This window comes from Molothrus ater, chromosome 9 (assembly GCF_012460135.2).
Source record: "Molothrus ater isolate BHLD 08-10-18 breed brown headed cowbird chromosome 9, BPBGC_Mater_1.1, whole genome shotgun sequence".
NCBI classification, from domain to species: Eukaryota; Metazoa; Chordata; class Aves; order Passeriformes; family Icteridae; genus Molothrus; species Molothrus ater.
The window spans coordinates 1,779,458-1,797,088 of NC_050486.2; the positions used below are offsets into that span (position 1 = coordinate 1,779,458).

General features: G+C 50.7%; 2 protein-coding genes across 14 annotated transcripts in view; both read right to left on the minus strand.

Annotated features, from left to right (window-relative positions):
• The window catches only part of PRRC2C (proline rich coiled-coil 2C), a 70,184-nt gene extending 65,216 nt beyond the window's left edge, over positions 1-4,968 (minus strand). For 12 of the 13 annotated variants that reach the window (XM_036388234.1, XM_036388238.1, XM_054515814.1 and 9 more), the window contains exon 1: positions 4,856-4,968. The gene's annotated coding sequence lies outside the window, so the exon portion shown is untranslated. Of the gene's footprint in view, positions 1-4,230; positions 4,332-4,855 lie in introns of those variants that run through there. The other variant, XM_036388233.2, reaches the window with a different exon arrangement.
• A 2,817-nt stretch (positions 4,969-7,785) lies between these two features.
• Positions 7,786-16,662, minus strand: LOC118689258 (dimethylaniline monooxygenase [N-oxide-forming] 2-like). Its single transcript, XM_054515786.1, has 9 exons — positions 16,609-16,662; positions 15,302-15,471; positions 13,698-13,886; positions 12,622-12,784; positions 12,096-12,241; positions 10,612-10,811; positions 10,081-10,433; positions 9,488-9,557; positions 7,786-8,161 (listed from the first exon to the last, which is right to left on the minus strand). Exons 2-9 carry the CDS (start codon positions 15,431-15,433, stop codon positions 7,786-7,788), a joined length of 1,629 nt encoding a protein of 542 aa, XP_054371761.1. The 5' UTR covers positions 15,434-15,471; positions 16,609-16,662.
• Between the last annotated feature and the right edge of the window lie 969 nt (positions 16,663-17,631).

The window sequence follows — 17,631 nt, forward strand, 5'->3', positions numbered from 1 at the left end:
CATCTTCTCAAGGTGTTTCTGTTGTGAAGGCTCCAACCTGAAGATGAAAGCACTCAACAATAAGAACCTACAGAAAAAACCAGTTTTGAACTCTTGTACAACCTCACCATTATATAAAAAAGTTTAAAACAGTTACTCTAATCACTTATGTAATGACTTAAGCTACTTGTCACCACATTTAAAACTTCCCACCTTGCCCAAATTCTTTGCTGCCCATTACTCCTATTATTCCTAACCTGACTCATGTACATCAAAAATAAACATAATTTCTTCTCTGTATTAAAGAGATGTTCCAGCGTTATTTTGAAGGTTTTTAAGATACTCCCACTGTGATAGTGAGAGCCAGGGCTGCCAAATATTCCAGCTTGTAACAGGCTGTCAGCAGCAGTAAAAAAATCTCACTGCAATGCAAATAAAGGTGGCAGAATTTTGTTCCTCGGCCTGGTCCAGCTTGGAGAGAGCTCCCAGCCACTCACAGGCTCTTCTACCTGCTGCCCATTATCCTCTGGAGCTCTGGTTACATGCTTTTCCCTGTGACTCACTCAGTTCTTGGAACAGACACATCTCCTTGTTCACTGAGGAATGCTCAGCATGGAAGAGATGCAGCTGCCAACACCACACTGACAACAGCTCTGGACAACACCAGTTCATTACAGTAATGGTTGACTCCAGACCTCTGCTTTACACTGGGTTTGACCACAAAAAAAGGGGAAAAGAGAAGATGAGAAGCTAAATTGAAAAAGCCTTATCAGCACAGGCAGCTTTCTGCATCTGTCTCTCAGCACTCCAGAATCCATTTTCCATGGAAGTTAACTTGCATCTGCCAAATGGCTGCAGAGGAGCTTTAACATCTTCACTTGCTCTGGCTTCTCTGTTTCTTCTGCTCAGAAGAAAAACCAACCCACACATCCCTTGACACTCTGCTTTCAAGATGCAGTAAATAATTCAGGCTCAACACATGATTAAAAAACTTACCAAGGAACTTTTTGTTATCCAAAGCTCTGTGTGTCCCACAAAGCTCTGTCCATGCTGGTGGCTTCATCTGTGGCATGAAAACACCTCTTAACCAAGGTGACTGCAGCAAAGCAACCACTCAGAAATGCCATAAGCCAAAGGCCAGCTTTTCTTGCTAAAACCCATCTTTTTTATTTCCATTATCAAGGAAAAATGTTCTTGCTCCTTTTCATTAGAGGACTTCTGCTGTGCACCCATAAAAAGCACAGACTGTCCTGAACATGACTAAAAACAAGCCCTGTAAATCAGTATTTTTTTTTTTTCAAAACAAAAGCATCAATTCATTGATATTAAGACTGAGGCCCTTCAGTGGAATATCTGGTGAGTTTGAAACAGAAGTCCTAAAGCAGTATCAGGTGTTTAACTGAGGAAATTATTGGGTTCTCAAACAAAAAGCAAATGTTGCTGCACTTCCACCTTAGCTGAAGGTACAAATCATTTTAAGTCCATCTTAAATCATTACTGCTGCAAGCATTCCTTAACATTTTAACTGTAGATTGAAATTGTAAGTTAAAATTTAGAAACAATAAAATCCAGCAACAGTCACTTGCTTACAAAATATAAATTTTAAACCAAGGTGTAGTGATTTATTTGATTTCATGAGGACAGCCTGAGAAGGGCTGCTTTTCTGAGCACACAAAGTTTGGTTTGCTAACTTAAGCAAGCAGTGCAGCAAAAAAGGGCAGCCTAGTCATTGCCAAACTACAATTTACAGCCCAACTAGGTAAAATCCCAGTAAGGCTGCCATTTCATTCAAGAATCAGCATTGATTAAATTGGTACATTGGTACATTGATTAAATTGGTATTTAAGAGACCTCTCTTCTCTCAGTTACCCAGGACTGGGGGATGCCCCAGTTCTTCAGGCAGTACTTGTGCATTTGCTGAACACAAAGTGCAGCCATTCCTGTCTCTGATGCTGGAAGACCCTGGAAATGCAGCCCACATTTTTTCAAATAAACATCAGTTAAAATTTATCACCATCATCCTCCAGACTGAAGACATGTAAGGCTGATTCTGCACTCTAATTTCCCCGTTAATCAAGGCAGTGGCAGATAATTTAAACCATGAACAATGGGAATGTTAAACAGTTTCTCCCTCTAGTATGTGTTTGCAATCTGTAACAGACGAGCTCGTTAGCATTGACTTAGAATGTTATGTAATGGCTGAGGTATTTGTAATAAAAACAGTCTATTTCTGTTAGCCTGTTCTTCATAGACATAAAAGCTGTCTTCATCTGATTTTTATTAGGACTTCATCTTCCTCTGCTCTTGATGCATTTTTTAAGACTCCTGTGCACTCCATTTTCATTTCACCAATGCTCAGTGTTATTTTCTCCCACGTCCTCACACGAATTCCAGTTTTTATTTTCACACTACTTTCACCCGTAAGCTTCCACTGGGTTTTGTAAAACCCAAACCCAAAAGACAATGAGAGCATGAAGCTGAGCAAAGGAAAAATTTCCGACAGAGGATGAACTGGTTCTACCAGTAAAACACCACGAGCAGTGCTGTCATTACAAGCCCAGCATCCATCCTCAGCTAGTGGGAAGGTGCTGCATTTTCATGTGGTGGTTTTCCCTCTCAAACCCTCCACTACTGCAGGAGCCTCTGAAGAGAAGTGTTTTTCCTTCTCTCACATCCCAATCCACTACACAAGGGTTTACTCCTCTGTAAGAGTACACTGTAAAAAGCTTGAGCTCTTCTGTGAGATTTTCATCTCCTCATTTTATCCATACCACCCCTTATATGGTATTTATCCTACCCTCTCTCCACTCTCACATCCCTGCCATTCCCTAGCCTGGGAATCAGCCTGCAACAAAGCAATTCCCAGTCCTGCAGGACACCTGGCTGAAATGGGCCCCACAGACCAGAATCCTGCTCTGACTTCCATTCTTTCTCTTAACTGGCACCCAGCATTCATCCAGACAGCCCCAAACCCCCAGGGAGCTCCCTCTGGAATTGCATCATCTCCCTCTTGCTCGCTGGGGCCTGTTTCACTTTCCCAGGGACACAGGACCTATGGAAGGTGCATCCCATAAATCTCCAGCACTGGACCAGGAGCCCAAGTTAAAACTGGAGACTGATGTAACATTCTGCTCTACAAAAAACCAGGGCTCCCATTCTGGAAAGTCTAAATGAGAGCAAAGATATTATAAATTGCTACTAAACTGCCAAGACACAGAATATTTATATTACCAAGACTCACAGAAGCAATTGTATATTGAGTTATACATATTTCATGGCCTATTATCTACAAAAGCCAAGAACTTTATACAAGCACATCCACCCAGCAAGGCAGAGCTTGAGGTGGCACACAGAGCCTCAATCCTGGTCCCCAAGTGGCCTAAGAGAGAACCAAGCTTCAGTTTAAAGAGTGACCTCTCAAGCTCACATCACCAAACCACCTCTGCACTAAACACCTGTCCAACTCCCAAAACTTTGAGATTCTTTATTCTCAACCAAATGGTTGCAGAGTTGCAACAAAACACCACAAAATTAATGCAGAAGCAAAATTCTCTAGACTATAGAATTAAAAAAAGCCCTGACAGGCACACTGAGCTCCTGGCAGTCAGTATTTAAGGTCAATCCTTTTGTTTCTCATACATGGACAAATGAGATCATGTCCTGTTTCCTGCCTCTTCAAAAGCAGTTTCTAGTCTGAGCAGAGCTCTTTAAGATGAGACACCAAGCAGGCCAGGTGCCTCACTGTACAAGGAATAAAACTATTAATAAAACCACAGCCCCGTTCCTTCTGTTGGAAATATTGCTGTAATATAGCTATTTAATCCCAATAATCAGGGCAACAAGGAGAAACGGTCCTTCCTTGAAAATACTGACTTCAAGACCTTCCACCAAATAATATATTTACAGAACACCCACGTGAAACACAAAAATGAAGAAAAACCACGATGCTCCATGCAGGGCCCAGCACCATGCTTTCTGCATGTCCTCTTCCTCAGCAAGAGGGCCCAAACTATTACCTTTTAGCCTGAAAATGATCTTTTAGCCTAAAAATCTTCAATCCCCGCATGCCTGGATGATGCCCACTGCAGACCAGCTGCCTGAATTTCAGCCGTGTCATCTCAGCACGCTCACCCATCCTTTGAGCGCTATCCATGAGCGCACCCCCGGCTCTGCCCATCCCGACCCCAGGAGCACAAACAATGACTTCCTTCACTCAGCCCCGCACCAAACCACCCAAGAACCGCCTTTTACCGTAGGCGAGGAGTCAAAGAGCCCCGGATGCGGACTCCAAGTTGGAAAAGCGAGGCGCTCTGCCTCCAGCAGCCGCAGGACAAGGCTGCGCTCCCCCCGCGCTCCTGCAGAGGAATCACAGCCGCGGAGTGAGCGCGAACGCGCGCAGGGCTCGGCGCCTTCCTCCGGGAACCCCCAGAGAGAGAAAGGGAGGGAGAGAGAGGAGGGGAAGGGAGGAAGGAGCAGATCAAGCGCCGTTAAAAAAAGGAGAAAAGTGAGGGGCAAAAAGGAGAGCGGGAGAAGGAAGCAGCAGCCCCGCAGGAGCGGTCCCGGCACGGCCGCCTCTCCCGCCGGCCCCGGGCGCGGCCCGGGCCGTGCCCGGCGGGGCGCGGCCGGCCCCGAGCGCCAATGCGGGCGGCCCGGCGAACCCCGGCCCGGCCGCCCGGCGCCGCCGCCCGCCCCGCTCCGTCCGGCGGCCGTGCCGGGCCCGGGGCGCCCCTCACCCGCCGGCCGCGGGCCCGCCCGGGCGGAAGCCGCCCCCGCCCGGGGCCATGCGGCGCAGGCCGCCCGCCCGCTCCTGCCGGCGCCGTGCCGCCACGCGAGCCCGCGCTCCGCCGCGGTGAAGCGGAGGAGCCCCGCCGCTTACCGGGCGCGCTGGGCGGCGCTCGGCTGCCCGCGGGTCCCGGTGCCGGCGGGGCCGCTGCCTCTCCCGGCGCCGCCGCTTCGGCCGCTCGCACACAGGGGCCAAGATGGCGGGCGGCCAAGCCGGGCGCCAACGACGTCTGACGTCACCGCGCACAGCGCGAGCGGCCGGCCCCGCCCCCGCGCCGTCGGTCACGTGACAGCGCCGTGCCGCAGTCGCGCGGGCTCCCGGGGACAGGAGCGCCCCCTGGCGGCGCGGGGCGGAGGGCGGGGCCGAGCGGAACCGGCCCTGTCCCGGTCCTGTCCTGGTTCCTATCTCTGTTCCCATCCCGGTCCCCTCCCTGTCCCGTCCCGGTCCCGTCCCAGTCCCGTCCCAGTTCTGTCCCGGCCCCATCCCAGTCCTGTCCCGGTTCTGTCCCGGCCCCATCCCGGTTCTGTCTGGGTCCTTTCCCGGTTCTGTCCCGGCCCCATCCCGGTCCTCTCCCGGTTCTATCCCGGCCCCATCCCGGTTTTATCCCGCCCCTGTCCCTGTCCTATCCCGGCCCCATCCTGGTCCTGTCCCGGTTCTATCCCAGTTCTGTCCTGGTTCTGTCCCAGTCTTGTCCCGGTTCTATCCTGGCCCCATCCTGGTTTCCATCTCGGCCCTATCCTGGCCCCATCCCTGTTCCCATCCAGCCCCATCCTGGCCCCATGCCGGTTCCCATCTCGGCCCTATCCGGGCCCCATCCCAGTCCCATCTTGGCCCTATCCCTGTCACATCCCAGTTCCCATCCCAGCCCCATCCCTGTTCCCATCCTGGCCCTGTGCCGGTTCCCATCTTGGCCCTATCCTGGCCCTTTCCCGGTCCCATCCCTCTTTCCATCCCTGTTCTTATCCCAGTCCTATCCCTGCTCCCATCCCAGTTCCCATCCCTGTTCTCATCCCTGTTCCCATCCCAGCTCCATCTTGGTTCCCATCCTGGTCCCCATCCCAGGAATTCAGGGTTCCCTATAATCCTAAGGCTGCTGGGGCAATGTCAGGGATGCTTGCTTGCTTGGATTTGTCACTGTATGTGTAATTTATTATTGTATATCAATATATTAACATATATAACAATTCTCATCTACCTTATTTGTTGATATTTCTATCTATACAATGGGTAGATTATACATACACAAGGGCAAGAGTCTCCCCTCTGCCACAGCTTGGGATCCACCTCACACACCCTGATAATAAACCATTAATAAAACCATCAGCAAAGAGCAGATCTGTCAGGTTTATTTGTGGCTCCCTCCTTCACATCCCAAGTTACCAGACAGAGAAGTAGCTCTCTTCAGACAGTTCATGTTTCATGAAATCTCAAGGTGGTGTGGGTCTTGCCCACATTTCAGGGAGCAGGGGGAGGAAGGCTGGCCTCATGCTCAGAATGGTTCAGGGTGAGCTCTCTGTGTCACCTTTGGTGGAATGTCAGAAGGAACATTGTCCCTATAGAGCACAACACGGTGCAAAGCACCAAGACTCCATCAGAGGGGTGCATAAGAGAGATTTATTACAGCAACATGTGGCCTTTATAGTTTTTCAAGATATTTATGTTTACTTAACAGACACATTCACTGCCCATTGGTCATAAGAAAGAAACAAAATTCTCAATAGGTGAACAAGGAGCCACGTCACTCTGTGAGCCAGCTAGAGTCCACATCTTTTAACTTTCTCTCTTCCATCACATTGTCATGGGGACAGCCTTGGTGTCTTCCTTGAGAGAGATACAGGGCTTTCCTTATCTTCAGGAAGCCTTTGCTGGCTCACAAGAACAGCACAAAATGCCTTTCCTACAGAACATCAGCAGGAGGTGGCTGGACACATATCACCCTGATTTTTTAAGATTTTCTAAGCCTTCTGATGTTTACATTCTTGTAACAAACTTTCTCACACACTTTCTGTAAATAACTTACTGTTTTGCATTCTTTTATGGAGGAAGAGAAATTTGACAGACTGTTGGTTTGTCCAGTGTCATTGGAGAGGTGGCACTGTCATTCTCCAACCCACTGTCACTTTTAGAAAACTATAAATGTTAAGGTAAGAAAATAAACCTCTCTTTTTCTTCACTTTAGAGAAAAGAAGAAGCAGTGTGTGCACTTGTGTTGTTTCATGTCTTATAGTGACAGACACAGACAGCCCCAGGCTCCTGCTGGTGCCAGCTCCATCCCTCTGGCAGCACCTGGCTGTTTCAAGGCAAGATGTTTTCCATTGCCATCTGTATGGCAGATTATCTTTTGTCAAGTGGGCAGTTTGCCTTATCTCTCTCTCTGAGTGACCACATTCACACCTCCCTCAGGAGGGGACATCTGCTGATAACAGACTATTGAATGTCCCTGCATGGCTGATAAGAACTGCAGCATCCCATTGGGAGATGTGAGCCCAGAGGGAGGAGCCAAGCATTGCTACCCAGATATAATCCAGAGGTTTTGAGACACCAGCACAGCTTCTGCACTGGATTCCCCAGAGGAACAGCAGCTGCCTCTCCTTCCACTGGATCTTCAGAGGCAGAATCCATCCTTCTCTACAGGATCCCTGCTCCAGCAGAACCACCCCTGGCACTGCAGGAGGGCTGCAGCCACAATTCCAATGGTTCTGCTGCCAACACCCTGACCCACAGGGTGTCAGGTTGTGTTCTGACTCTGTCAGTGTTGTTCTGGTGTACTGCATTGTTTATTTTATCCTTTATTATTTTTTCTTCTCTATTAAAGAACTGTTATTTCCTGCTCCCATATTTTTGCCTGAGAGGCCCTTAATTTAAAATTTATAGCAATTAGGAGGGGTGGGGAGGGTTTACATTCTCCATTTCAGGGGAGGCTCCTGCCTTCCTTAGCAGACTCCTGTCTTTCCAAACCGAGACACTGGCACAGCTTTGCACCATGCCCACATCACTTGGCATCACATCTCTCCATGTTCCTCCTACAGCCGGGGGCTCCAGCCTGGCTGGGGGTGTTTGGAGCAGAGCCAAGCTGCAGTGAGAGCTGCTGGCAGAGCCAGGAGGCACATCCAGCTCCAGCCCCAGGAGCTGCTGGAGCTGTCACCCAGCATCCGTGTCCTCAGGGGCCGCAGGGAGCGCTGCCACTGGGTGAGGATGGCAGCTCTGGCCCCGCTCCAGCTGCCCCTGCCCTCCAGCCGGTACTGGTAGGGGGAGCAGGGCCCAAAGAAGATGGCCAGGCCCAGCTGGGGGTCTGTCAGCAGCAGCCTCAACACGCTGGGCTTGACGCCGGCGCACGCAGCGATTTTGTCCACGTAGCTGATGAAACTCATCTTCAGGTTCTCCCTCTCAGACGGGTTCCTTTGATGGGACATGAGAAATAAAAGTCAGGTGGCATCATCCTGCCTCATTTCCCCGCTCCATGGGCAGCAAAGGCCTCAGGCTCAGAGATCAGGTGAGCCCCAGGCTCTGGGGCAGAGCTCTCTTAGCCCCAAACAAAGCCAAAAACACTGAAGGAGCCTCTGTGGGGTTGGTGCCAGCAGTTCCCCGGGGCAGAGGACAAGCAGAAGCTTGTTTTGTCTCTGCAGCATAGTTGTGGCTTCAAAATCAGCTCTAACTTAACAGTAGCATCATTGTAATGCCGCAGCAGCCTGCTCTGTCCTTCTCTGAGGTTCAGGGGTGTGGATTTGGCAGATTTTGAGAAGTAGAGATATAGACTTTCAGAGATAAGAATGCCAAGGGGAAATCTGAGAAATGCAGAAAGCTTCCCATGCTGGGAGGGACCTCCTAGATTTCTCTGCTTGAAACCTTATCTCCCTCACAGAAGGAAGGACGTGCTGATCTGCTTCAGGAAAGTTTGAGACAGCCTCAAGTTTGTTCCCCTTGCACCTCAGGCTTCAATATTTCTGTGTAACAGAAATTTCCATATTTCTGTGTAACAGCACCCTGGTGCAGTCGCTGGGGCTCCTGGTCATTACCCCTGTGGCTCTGTTTTGTCCCAGCTTTTCCCCAGTGTCCCATGAGCCAGCCCTGGCAGACCCAACCCCCGAGGTCCCCTCCTTGCTCCATCATGATCCATCCCCCATCCCTGTGGACACATCACCTCCTGTAAAATCAATCCCAGTGCCAAGGAGGCAGGCTGCCAGCTCCCACACACACACACAGCAGCCTGGTGGGACATTCACCTTGACCTGCCAAAAAGTGACACAAACTGTCCCCCACCCACACTGCCCAGCTCCAGGGGGGTTCTGGATGGAATCTGGATCATAGCTCTCCCCAGGGCCTGGATTTGGGAGGGAGAAGCCACGAGATGGCACCCTCAGTCTGGAGGAAACCAAACCTTCATCTGGACGTGCTGGGAACAAGGACATGGCTGGGAGGCCTGGCAGGGGGGGATCTCCAGAGAACAGGAGAGAAAGGGAGGGAGCAAAGGAGGTGGGAAGAGAGGGAAGGGGAGCTGCAGGCCCTGGTCTTGTCATAAACTGTTCCAGAGAAGCTTATGGTGTCTTGTTCCATAAAGGAGCCACGGGAGCATTTTCCCAGCTCACTGTGGGTGGTGAGGTATTAAATGCAGAGTTGGGTGTGCTGAGCAGGTCTCTCCCATGTCTGCCATCGAGTCCCCTCCTTCCCCGAGCTTGTCCTGGCACACAGAACCTGTCTCATCCTGACTGCAGGAGCATCACACACCTTTTGACTGCTGGCTTCCTCTTCAAAACCTCAGCCATCATCCTGCTGGGGGGAGGCAGCTTGTTCCAGCCTGAGAACAGAGAAACCAGCAACTGCCCATGACATCAAAATAAATAAGAGTCTTGGGATTTTAACTCTTGTTACACTATGTGGTCTTTTCTCTTTTGTATGAGGAAGAGATACCATGGATGCAAAGAAAAATGTTTTCCAAATGCCTCAATTTAATTTCAATCTGTACTTTGTATGAGCCAATTTGTTAAGTCTAGAAGGGGTCTCATTAAGTGATAAGAAGCTGGGTTAGAGCTTTATAGTATCTTTTCACTTTCTGAAAGCTTGAAGCCTCATTTAATTATGTCAGAGTTTTTAATTCTAGCAGGGGTAAACCTAGACAATATTCATAAGTATATAATAGTTCCAGCAGCACCTTAAGAGAACATTCAGCCCCTTCCCAAGATCCCAGCACTTTTCCTGAAGTGTGGGATGCAGCTGGTGGACAGAGGCTACCCATGGAGCTGAAATATGCCCTAAGCTGTGTAGGCAGCAGCTCAGGCTGCCCCAAACCTCCCAGCCAGAAGATCTCCCCCATCTCCTACCTGCAAACACCCCTGTGACCCAGCGAGCCTGCATCTCTGAGCCCACCATGATGGAACCTGTCAGCTGGATCAGGCCAATGATGGCCAGCGTGGGCTGCTCCAGCTGGGGAGGGAAGATGCAGTTGTAGAGGGAACGGTTGTCGTGGATGGTGCCCCCAACAGACTCCTCGAGGAAGGGGAAGGAGAAGTTGTAGCCCGTGGCAAAGAGCACCACGTCAATGTTTCCTTCGGTTGTGCCGTCTTCGAAAACAGCAGAGCTTTCAGTGAACTCCTTCACGTTGGGCTTCAACACCACAGTCCCAGAGAGGAGGCAGAAGGGCAGCTCTTCATTGATAATCATCTTAAATTTGGAGCTTGCAGCAGAGAAAAGAGCGGTGTTAGTATCTGGGAGAGACCTAAAATGACTTTTTTTACAGTCAGAATTCCCCTCCAATGGTTTGCTATTCCACAAATATCCCCCAAACCTGAAACTTAAGCATTTCATATTATAAACACCCCCTGAGCACCCAACAAAACAACCAGAAAAATCACCTTTTGCTGGAGGCCAAGCCATAGTTTGTGTGGTTGAACCATGAATTGAACTTCCGAAACTTGATCCTCCTTGTGAGGGCTGATGGGAGGAGCCAGTCCAGGAGGGAGTTGAAGCGGGTGGTGCTGACCATGTCCAAGGGGAAGCCGTGGTCTGAGACCCGGCTGACGACCCATGTGTGGCTCCTGGTGCTGAGGAACACCTGGGGGGAAGGCAGGTCTCAACCTCCTGCCCAGGCATCTCCTCGGTTTTGCCCTGAGTGGCAAATCCCATCTCCTGCACTTGAGCTGGCACAGAGTTACCCCAAGGGAAGGAGATGACATCCAGTTGAACCAAACAGCTTGGGTTGCTTTGATAAAGTTCCCACAGCTGCTCAATGGCCAGTCCTCAGGTGGGCCAAACTCTCCAGGAGTTGCAAAGCTTCTTCAACTGCCCTCAGTGAGAAGTGGAATTTATAGAGGAATCTGGGGGCAAAGCTCCCTCAGGTACCTTGAGCTGATGCCTCAGGTTTTAACTTATCTATTTTTCAGGTTCTGTGCTGCTTTAGTGTGTGGGTCTGGGCTCCATATTATGGGATGGTGAGCTCTCTTCACAGAGTAGGAAGACAAAACAATTCCTTCTCTAGCTGGGGACCAAGGACAAATGAACCAAATCTCAGGCCCAAGAGCACAAACAATGTGGGCTGAAGAGAGAAAACAAGAAGGATGGGACTTCATGGGCTGGAGCTGCAATTGCACAATTAACTCCAATATACAAATGGAGCAGAACTTGTAAAAGTGAGAGACCCCTTGACCTCTCGTGCATTTTGTGACAATTTTGAGTTGTGCTGCCCAAGGTGGATCCATTGAGGTCTCTTAATAAATCCCTTCTTTATTCTTTAACTCTGTCCAGCCTCTGTTCTTGGTCAGCCCTCACAAGGCATCAGAGCCACTGGCGCTCAGAGGCCCTGTCTGGGGCACCATGGAGCTGTCCCTTGGGGGAGGCCCTGTCTGGAGCACCATGGAGCTGTCCCTTGGCAGAGGCCCTGTCTGGGGCACCATGGAGCTGTCCCTTGGCAGAGGCCCTGTCTGGGGCACCATGGAGCAGCAGAGGCCCTGTCTGGGGCACCATGGAGCTGTACCTTGGCAGAGGCCCTGTCTGGGGCACCATGGAGCTGTCCCTTGGGGGAGGCCCTGTCTGGGGCACCATGGAGCTGTACCTTGGCAGAGGCCCTGTCTGGGGCACCATGGAGCTGTCCCTTGGCAGAGGCCCTGTCTGGGGCACCATGGAGCTGTCCCTTGGCAGAGGCCCTGTCTGGGGCACCATGGAGCAGCAGAGGCCCTGTCTGGGGCACCATGGAGCTGTCCCTTGGCAGAGGCCCTGTCTGGGGCACCATGGAGCAGCAGAGGCCCTGTCTGGGGCACCATGGAGCTGTACCTTGGCAGAGGCCCTGTCTGGGGCACCATGGAGCAGCAGAGGCCCTGTCTGGGGCACCATGGAGCTGTACCTTGGCAGCCACTCGGCTCAGCTCCACAGACAGGTCCCCGCCGGTGTTGCCGATGCCAAGCACCAGGACGCGCTTCCCACGGAAAGCCTGCACGTCCCTGTACTCCCAGCTGTGCAGGTACTGCCCTTTGAAGCGACTTTCAATGCCTAGGCAGAGAGCAGGGAGCATTTCCTACTGCCAGATACATTTATTCACCCCAGGCTCGTGCCCAGATCATCTGCAGCCCCCAACTCTCCCCACTCCCACCTCCCCTGGCAGCTGAGAAGCCCATGGAAGTGCCCTGTACCTCCTCAGCTCAGTCTTGCTTTGCAAATCCTAAGGGAAAAGCCTGGCTGCACCCTTACAAGGTTTTTTTCTCATTCCCTGCAATGCCCCCCACCATTTCCATGGGGTCAGGGTCCTGCTTGCTCCATTGTGGGGGCTTCATGGAGCAGGCAGGCTCACAGAGCAAAATCCAACCAGGGATTGGGGGAACCAAATCCAACCATGGGTGCTGGGGGAACCCCACTGCTGGGACAGGCCTTACCTGGGAAAGAAGCCAATGGCAAGTAGGGCTCCTGGTAATGGCCGGTGCAAACCATGACAGCGTCGAAGATGTGGGACTCACGGACACCACGGCTCTCAGTGACCACCTCCCACCGGCCTGAGGTGCTGAAATCTGGGCACTTCCTCACACTGAGAACTGTGGTCTTGCACAGAAGCCCAAGAGAAGAGAGCAGCAGTCAGGGATCATGGAGACATGCCTGTGAAAGGCTGGGTCCCTGGGGAGCTGTGTGCCGCTTCTGAAGCTGTTAAAGCCCATCCTGAATTTCCCCTGGTGATGGCACTGGGGGGTAAGCCTGTGTGAAACCTTGGGCCTAAAGTCTACATTCAGGACTCAAAAGGGTCTTGAGGGTTGGCACCCAGCCTTGTCCCATCCCACCTCCACTCTGCAGTTAGCCATGGCTCTTCTCCCTGTGGGTTTGGGGTCCCTGCTTCTTGGGACCCAGGACATTGCTCTGGCTGCCCTGGATGATTCCAGACCCTGGCAGAGGGCTCAGAGGCCTTGGCACAGAGTCACAAACACCTGTGCCTTTGATTTTAGCCCATGGAAACAATTACCAACTTTGTGTGAAGATTTACAAGGCACAAGAGTTTGAGTAGAATGATAGTGAATTTGTCACAGGGTGAAAAAAGTAGAATTTTGGGGATTTAGAATGGGGGTTCAAGGGGCAAGATGGAGGAATCTGGGTGTGTCCAGAGCTTCTTCTTCTTCTTGTCCTCCATCTTCTGCTGTGATGGTGACACTTCTGGATTGGTTTAGAGTAGATACAGACTGTCTAGCATAGGTGATAGGTATTGGAAAATTATTGTAAATAAAGCACAGGTAGTTCATAGTATAAAATGTTAAAACCACCCCAGGGGCAGTCACTGTGCCACAACCCGACCTGCTGGACAGATCTCAGCAGGTCAGAGAAAGAATGGAACAGATAAGAGAAAATAAACAACCTTGAGAAGCAGAACTGAGGAATCTCGACTTCCTGGATTGTGGGGCTGGAAAAAAAAAACCTCTTTAACACCTTGGGAGCCATTCCAGCCACACAAAACCCAAGACCTGCTCACCTGGAGGCGAATGTGCCGCAGGAGGTCGAAGTGCCGGGCGTACATCCTGAGGTATTCAAGGACCAGGCTGTGGGGCAGGTAGTTGGGAAAATCCTCGGGGAAGGGGAAGTCACTGAAGCAGGACATCTCCTTGGAGGTGTTGGTGATGACTGAGCGGTACACAGTGATCCTCCTGCTGTCTGTGGAGTCCTGTGTGAAACCAGTGCTGATGTTTCCAGGGGGGCAGGGGAAGACTTTCTCCCCATCAAGTGTATGAGTATTTTTCTTCCTCACATTTTGGTACAAGGAATAAGCCAGGACAAGCACCTGGAGACAATCATTACTGCTGCCTCTGTCAGATTAAGCTCTTTTCTGACCCAGAGGTGGGACAACTGAGAGGCATTTTAAAACTTTTATTCTATTTTTAGTCTCATGTGAAGGATGAGACAATACAGATGTTATTATTCACTCTATCACAATCAGAAGCCAACTAATTCTTAATTACAATACACTATAAGCATTTCTTGGCCTATCTTGGCCTTGGTGTTTGCCACACCATGCTGTAAATGCCTTAAAGCCAATCATCTAAAATTATCCCTCATGGGTCTTACTACAATGCATCTTTCATTGTTCTATTTCTCCAAAGTATTTAGTCTTATTGGCAAGGCTATCCTTTGAAACTTATTTCTAGTTCCATTTCTCTCTCAGCAATGCCTATTCCATGGCATTTCTAAGTCAGCATTTCTTATCTCAAAGTTTACATGCAGATGCACACCATATGAACCTTCTGCCAGGGTTTGAGAATTCTCTACAAATCCATTTCCCACATTTCCCTCTCTCTCTTGAACGGAAAAAACTTCTTTGATGGCTTTGTTTGTCGTTTGCAAGTGAAGTACACAAGGCACAATCACCACTATTTTCACTACAACAATCAATGCATATAAACCTATTTTGCAAAGCTCCTTTATCTAAGGTGCAAAACTCCATCCATTTCCCACCCCTTCCATTTCCTTCTCCATCTTGGAGTCAGGAGGAGCCCCACGAGTGGGACCGGGACAGTCCCTGAGGGTGTGGCCACCCTTTCCTCTTTGCTGCAGTCCAAGAGCATCCAAGGAAGGGGATGAGAGGAATGGTGGATTTGTCTTTACAAACAAGCTGTGGGTCTGCTGGTAGATAAAACTAGCACTGGGAGAGAAAAGAAACAATGGGAAGGATTCCACTGATTGATGAATGGAAAAAGATATTTGATTTTACAAATAAACTTTACAAATAAACAAATAGAGAAGAAAAAACCCTAAATTCCATAAGAATTAAAAATGAAAAGGGAGGGTTATACATTAGAGGGGAATCTCTGGTATCCCAGGTGTTCGGGGAAGTCTTAACCTCTCGGGTACCTCAGCCAATAGGGAAAAAGAGAAGGGAAATGTGGCTGGGAAATTGGGATAAAAAGGAGGCTGTGCGCTCCAAAAATTCAAGAGATCCCAGGGGAATGCTCCATGGCCTCTGCCTTTATTGGAATAAAGTAAAAGGGCTCCTCTGTCTCCTTTAGGACATAAACCTCTGGTGTTTGTGGATGAATTTTCCTGAGAGGGACAAGCCCGGGGACAGACGCAGGGGGCACTGACCGTGTAGCGCCAGACGCCGCCGATGTCCTCGCTGCTCTCGAAGCACGTGGGCTCCAGCCCCTCAGCCAGGCAGCACTTGACAGAGGCCAAGCCCCCAGCCCCAGCTCCAACCACAGCCACACGCTGGACCATGGTGGCCTGCAGCAGGTGACAGGCTGGTGTGACAGCAGCTGGAAGCACAACAGCCCAGGGGTCAGCAGAAACGCCACTCCCTTCTTCCCATCCCCACAAAAACACCCCTGGTCTTCTCTGCTGCAGGTGTCCATGAAGGAAAACTGTCCTGGGAGAACGCCACAGCCAGCTGCTGCTGCAAGTGCTGTGCACAGATCCTGCTCATTCCCCTCCCAAAGCCACTCTGGGGGTCCGGGAATCTCCCTCCTCCATGGAGGGGGAAAAGGAGGCACTTTTAAACCTCGCTGTTCTGCTGCTTCCATTTATTCTCTTTTCCAGCCCAAACCAGGGCATGCAAAGAAGTTGCAGTTGTCTTCTGCCTGAGCATCCTGAAACCTTTGGGAGAAGCAACTCCAGCTAAGCTGGCTCGTTTTCACGCTCTCCTTTTTAACTTCCCATTAAAGAGCAATCTCTTGAAAACAAAAAGGGTTTAAAAAGAGGGAAAAAAAGCAAAGCAATGCCTGACTGAGCAGGAGCAGGGCGCAGCCATTCAGCAGTTAGACAGCTCTGTGAAAGCAAGGCTGGGATTACAGGATATACAAAAGGTAAGGAACCCGGGAAACGCTGGGGATAAATGGGAGGAACTCAAAGCTGGGGTGTGTAAACTGAGCTGCACTGAGCTTGCCTGGAAAGCAAAGAAACTAAGAAAAAATGAACCCACGCGAACTTTGATTAGATAAGAAATACTGCTACTGCAGGGTCTGCAGAAAGAGTAATTTATAATTTTTTTCTATCGGTTTTGTGTCAAAAAGTAAATTAACATAAATAGAAACTGGAGAAAACTGAAGAAAGCCAGGGAAAAATGGGGGAGGTGCAAAACAACCCCTTTGGCATCCACAAGCCTGGTCTGAGCCACTCCTTAATCTGCAGGAACAGGGCAGGACATGCCCACAGCTGCCTGCCTCATTTCTGGAGCATTCCTTGACTTCAGGAAAGGGCAGGCAAGCTCAGGGTGCTCAAGCCACCCCACTCTTCCAGGGCTGCCTGCAGATGGATCTACTCCAGAGGGTCCCTGCAACACCCCTCTCCCCCCACCAGCAGCAAGGCAAAGCCAGCAGTGAATGCCAAAACCCTGGAGAGCTGTCTGCCCGCTTTTAAACCCTGCCAAAGCCACCCAAGAGAATTGAGGAGCAAACCTTGCAGGACAGTGCTGTGCCTTCGCCGCTCTGCCTCTCCAAATTTCCCTTGAGTTCCTCCTCTGGCCGTGGAGTGGAAGGGAAGGCTGAAGTCCAGGCACAGCCACAGCTCTTGCACCACTGACCTTTACACCTGCATTCCCCCGCCCTGTGGGCTTAAATGCACTGGAAGAAAGTTCTCAACCTCCCTGCGGCAGTGCCAGGTGAAAATTCAGAGCTAATCCCAAAGAGAACATGCTTGCAAGGACTCCCACGCTGTAACTTGTCCCTGCCCCAGCCCAGGCAGCAGCGTGGGGCTGTCCTGATCCTTTTGTGGTGCCTGTGCTGGGCTCTTGTTCCCTTGGCATCCCCAGGAGATCAGCAGAACACGCTCCCTTGGCCAGCAGACAGCGTGGATGTGGGACATGGAGCACTGTGCAGCTTCATTTTGGGGAGTCAGGGAGAGCCCTGAGAGCCCCAGCCTTGTGAGCTGCCCACAGCAATTGGTGGCACTGCCCCCACTCAGACACAGCCTCTGTCCCCCAGCTCTTCCCATGCACACAAGAAAAGCACAGGGAGGCATCTGCAGCACACTCCTGCCACAGCCACGGAGATTTTATTCATTCAAAGTCTCTCTACACACAAAACAAAACCTCAGGATTGTCCAGTGGTGGGGCACACAGGGAAGCAAAGGCAGGAGTGCTCAGCCCCACAGGCTCCTGTGGGACAAACCTGGAATCTTTCCAAACAACTGGAAAGATGCACCAATTCAACCCCAGCTGGGATTTTGGGGTTGCAGTGTTTAGCTTTGGAGAAGGGGACAGCCTGACCTGTGTGCACAGCCCAGGTAATTCCTGTGATAGATAATCACAGGAATATTTTCCCAGATAATTCTTGCTCCTGTGACACACCACCACTTTTGCTGGTCTTGTCCTCTCTGCATCCTGTCTCATGTGATGCAGGCACAATTGTGGCACCAATCCCTGCTCTGCTCCTGGCAGCAGGCAGGGGAGCAGAGGGGCAAAATACACTTGGCCAAGGCTG